The following is a 5,000-nucleotide window of genomic DNA, read 5'->3' on the forward strand; positions in this document are numbered from 1 at the left end:
GAGAGAGAGAGAGGGAGAGAGAGAGAGAGAGAGAGAGAGAGAGAGAGAGAGAGAGAGAGAGAGAGAGAGGGAGGGAGACATGCAGCTGCCCAGCGAGACTTTAAGTGAGGAGGGTTAGTGAAGTAGTCCTGCTTGGCAGCCTGTCGCCACGGTAGCACACAGACCCGGATCGCTGTGGCAAACGTGTTGGCACGGAAACCACGCGGACTTGGATCAGAAGGACCTCCCCCTGACTCGACCCGGACACAGATGGCATTCTGGGCTGGCCGTGCTTCCGCTTCTCTCACACTCATCCTCGCAACATCCCTTGTTCTTTTTCACCTTTCGTCGTCTCTCTATTTATGTCTCCACCGAGGATGCTGTCACTCTGATCTTCGCTACCGGCGTCCGCGGGTCTTCTAACACCTCTTCCCTCTGTCCCTGTGTGTGTGTGTGTTTCATTCTAGTGCCCTTTAGACTGAAGCTGTCTGCCGTGCGGTGTGTTCTGAACTAAAAAAACACCTGTCAGTCCTGCAACCTGCTAAACAGATGGACTGACAAAGAGACAAAGAGAAGAGAGAGAGAACGAGAGAGAACGAGAGAGAACGTGGTTCAGGAGCAGTAGCATGTAGGCACCACACACTACACCCCACACACAGAGTGAGAGGCTGCTGGTGTTGTGTGGCATTGCCGTGTTTATGCCGTACAGCGTGGTGTGTCATCAGGCGTAGTGGGCGTTCGATGCCCTCGTCTGGGTTTAGTGAGCAGGACTCGACCGGACCGAGTGTGGCTTGGGTTCAGGGGGAACGTCGGGAGATCCGCTGTGCCGTGTGCTGATTGGCTGACTGGCCCCGGCCGTGTCCAGCCCCTTGGGGCCTCGTTCTGGTCTGGAGCCCCATGTGGGCCCCGGCGGGCGAGACCAGGCTTGGAGATGACGCCCTGCCCTCGGTGCTCATAGCAGCCTGGTGGGCCCTCATGGCTCAGGAAGTATCCTGCAGAAGCCCCGCCTCCCCCGCGACGGCCCGCCGCCGCCCCGCCCCTGCTGCCTCCGCCCCGCCCCCGCCGTCCCGGCCCCACCTCCACGGCCTGCGGCAGGCCTGCTCTCCGGTAGGCTCCCCAGGTCGCCGGGCCTTCTGGACGCTGGCGCTGTGCGTGTCTCTCGGTCTGCTGCTGTCCTGGTCGTCCAACCGTGTCCTGCACTGGCTGGCGTTCCCCACGCACACGTGCGTGCACATGGAGTGGGCGCGGCAGCTGGACTTCCCCACCGTCACCATCTGTAACAACAACCCGGCACGTCTGCCTCGCCTCACCAAGAGCGACCTGTACTTCGCTGGACACTGGCTGGGCCTACTGGAGGCGGACCGCGCCGCGCGGCCCCTGGTTCTGGACCTTCTCCAGGACGAGCGTAGGGTCTGGTTCAGCAAGCTGGCCGACTTCAGTCTGTTCCTGCCGCCGCGCCGCTTCGAGGGCACCAGCCTGGAGCTCCTGGACCGTCTGGGACACCAGCTGGATGACATGCTCCTCGCGTGCAAGTACCGCGGAGAGCCGTGCGGAGCGCATAACTTCTCCACCGTGAGTCCGGCCCCCGCTCCTGCACTCATCTTCTCTCCATCACTTTCTCTCTGTCTCTCTCTCTCTCTCTCTCTCTCTCTCTCTCTCTTTCTGACTGTCTCTCCACTTTCAAGTGTTGAGGCCTTGTTGATGCAACACCTGAAAACCTGTTACTGCACACTCGTAACACTCTCAACACTCTCTCACTCTCAACACTCTCACACTCTCTCACTCTCACCCACTCTGAACTTCTAGGTTCTTTGTGTTTTTTCCACACACTCCACACACCCAAACACGAGGGGGGTCTCATGACCCACAAGAGTGCGAGCATTTGTGTTTTGGTTGTTGTTAGCCACTGTGTGCCCCGCATGTCTGGAGGGGAGGCGACTTCACTCTCTGATGTGGGTCATGCCATAAACAGCAAATCTGCAACACCAGACGTGATTGAATTGAGGTTTTAGATGTGCTGTTTTGAGTCTGTGAAGAGGAAGTATGGAGACTTGTGGGTTGGTTCATCTAACCTACTAAACACACTCTAACACACTCAAACTTCCTGGATATCTGCAGGGGATTGGAGCCAATATACCCCACATATACCAGACTCCACTGCTGACCAAGACCCTTACATTAAATGGTGTAGTATTGGTATTTAATTTATGAAAGTCCTCCCGTATACTTTAAAATGGCTATAGATTATTATAGAGTGAGAGTGTGTGACACGGTGAACACCACCAGTCCAGGACTGTAGAGAGAGTGAGGGTGTGTGACATGAACACCACTCAATCCAGGACTTGATCCGTGTAACAGTAGATCTGTGTTACAGTAGAGTTGATCTGTGTCACTGTAGATCTGTGTTACAGTAGATCTGTGTTACAGTAGAGTAGATCTGTGTTATATTAGATCTGTGTTAGAAAAGAGTTGATCCATGTTACAGTAGATCAGTGTTACAGTAGACTTGATGTGTGTTGCGGTAGAGTAGATCTGTGTTACAGTAGATCCGTGTTACAGTAGAGGAGCTCCGTGTTATAGTAGATCTGTTTTACAGTAGAGTTGATCCATATTACAGTAGATCTGTGTTACAGTAGAGAGTTGATCTGTGTTACAGTAGATCTATGTTACAGTAGAGTAGATCTGTGTTACAGTAGATCCGTGTTACAGTAGAGGAGATCTGTGTTATAGTAGATCTGCTTTACAGTAGAGTTGATTCATGTTACAGTAGATATGAGTTACAGTAGAGAGTTGATCTGTGTTACAGTACATCTATGTTACAGTAGAATAGATGTGTTACAGTAGCTCTGTGTTACAGTAGAGTAGATCTGTGTTACAGTAGAACTGTCTTACAGTAGAGTTGATCTGTGTTACAGTAGGTCTATGTTACAGTAGATCTGTGTTACAGTAGAGTAGATCTGAGTTACAGTAGATCTGTGTTGCAGTAGAGTTGATCCGTATTACAATACATCTGTGTTACAGTAGATCTGGGTTACAGTAGAGTTGATCCATGTTACAGTAGATCTGTATTACAGTAGAGGAGATCCATGTTATAGTAGATCTGTGTTACAGTAGAGTTTATCTGTGTTACAGTAGGATCCATGAACTAACATGGGCCGTGGGGAACGTGTCTGTCCAAGTGCACGTTCCGGACACAACACTGTCAGTCTTAATTAGTTTCAATGTCCAGCACACACTCTTGATGTCCAGCACACATTGTCCTGGGTCTCACTGATGCAGCAGTAGCATGCGACTGTAGTGGTCTCCATAGTAATCCCAGTAAATGTTTTTTCTTCTGGTTGCTGTTTTTTGGGCTGATATAATTGTGCCGAGACACAGGGACACACTGTCTAGGACACGTTTATTGATTTAACGTAGAAGCTGTATTCAGAGGAATTGAGAGATTGAGCGAGTGTGTGCTGTTCTCGATCAAAGTCCAAATTCCGCCCAGCCATTCGAGATCAAAGTCCAAACTCCGCCCAGCCGTTCCAGATCAAAGTCCAAACTCCACCCAGCCATTCCAGCTCAAGGACTAAACTTCACCCAGCCATTCCAGTTCGAGGGCTAAACTCCGTCCAGCCATTCCAGATCAAAGTCCAAACTCTGCCCAGCCGTTCCAGATCAAAGTCCAAACTCCACCCAGCCATTCCAGCTCAAGGACTAAACTCCACCCAGCCATTCCAGTTCGAGGGCTAAACTCCGTCCAGCCATTCCAGATCAAAGTCCAAGCTCCGCCCAGCCATTCCAGCTCGAGGGCCAAGCTCCGCCTGTTGGCTCTGACACTCACTCACTGCTGTAAACAATATTAATTTGCAAATTGGCAAACCGGCCCCATCTGGCCAACAGACTGTTAACGTTTTACAGTTTGTGTTTGTGATTGAGGCTCCTTCCTAATTCCCCAAGTGCCTTCATCCCCATCACTGCGTCTCTGGGCTCGCTCATTACAGGGGGACTGTTTGGAGACTCTTGTGTGTTCTAGTAAAAATGCTTTAGAAATAAAACTGAATTTATTTGGATTGAATCAGAATTGATTTGAAGGTGCTGTAAGCAGAGACACATGAGGGCAGCAATCCAGTTTATATGTCACACACCTGTCTGTCACACACCTGTCTGTCAGTCACCTGTCTGCCAAACATCTGTCTCTCAGTCACCTATCTGTCTGACACCTGACTGTCTAACATCTGTCTCTCAGTCACCTGTCTGTCTAACACCTGTCTCTCAGTCACCTGTCTGTCAGTCACCTGTCTGTCTGACACCTGTCTGTCAAACATCTGTCTGTCTGACACCTGTCTGTCTAACACCTGTCTGTCAGTCACCTGTCTGTCTGACACCTGTCTGTCTGACACCTGTCTGTCTAACACCTGTCTGTCAGTCACCTGTCTTTCTGACACCTGTCTGTCTGACACCTGTCTGTCTGACACCTGTCTGTCTAACACCTGTCTGTCAGTCACCTGTCTTTCTGACACCTGTCTGTCTAACACCTGTCTGTCAGTCACCTGTCTGTCTGACACCTGTCTGTCTAACACCTGTCTCTCAGTCACCTGTCTATCAGTCACCTGTCTGTCTGACACCTGTCTGTCAAACATCTGTCTCTCAGTCACCTGTCTGTCTAACACCTGTCTGTCTAACACCTGTCTGTCTGACGCCTGTCTGTCTAACACCTGTCTCTCAGTCACCTGTCTGTCAGTCACCTGTCTGTCTGACACCTGTCTGTCAAATGTCTGTCTCTCAGTCACCTGTCTGTCTGACACCTGTCTGTCAAACATCTGTCTATCTGACACCTGTCTGTCTAGCACCTGTCTGTCAGTCACCTGTCTGTCTGACACCTGTCTGTCTAACACCTGTCTCTCAGTCACCTGTCTTTCTGACACCTGTCTGTCTAACACCTGTCTGTCAGTCACCTGTCTGTCTGACACCTGTCTGTCTAACACCTGTCTCTCAGTCACCTGTCTGTCAGTCCTGTTTCTGTTTCTCTGTTTTTG

At 50.7% G+C, this 5,000-nt stretch overlaps 1 protein-coding gene across 2 annotated transcripts in view; it reads left to right on the forward strand.

The window, feature by feature from the left end:
• Nucleotides 1–5,000, forward strand: part of asic2 (acid-sensing (proton-gated) ion channel 2) — a 257,872-nt gene that overhangs the window by 173,826 nt on the left and 79,046 nt on the right. The window contains exon 1 of one of the 2 annotated variants that reach the window (XM_035529139.1): nucleotides 52–1,551. The exons of the other annotated variant lie outside the window; for it this stretch is intronic. Within the exon in view, the coding sequence (XP_035385032.1) occupies nucleotides 877–1,551 (675 nt within the window). The 5' untranslated portion in view covers nucleotides 52–876. Of the gene's footprint in view, nucleotides 1–51; nucleotides 1,552–5,000 lie in introns of those variants that run through there. 2 annotated transcript variants of the gene reach the window in all.

Source organism: Electrophorus electricus, chromosome 1, assembly GCF_013358815.1.
Source record: "Electrophorus electricus isolate fEleEle1 chromosome 1, fEleEle1.pri, whole genome shotgun sequence".
Lineage (NCBI taxonomy): Eukaryota > Metazoa > Chordata > Actinopteri > Gymnotiformes > Gymnotidae > Electrophorus > Electrophorus electricus.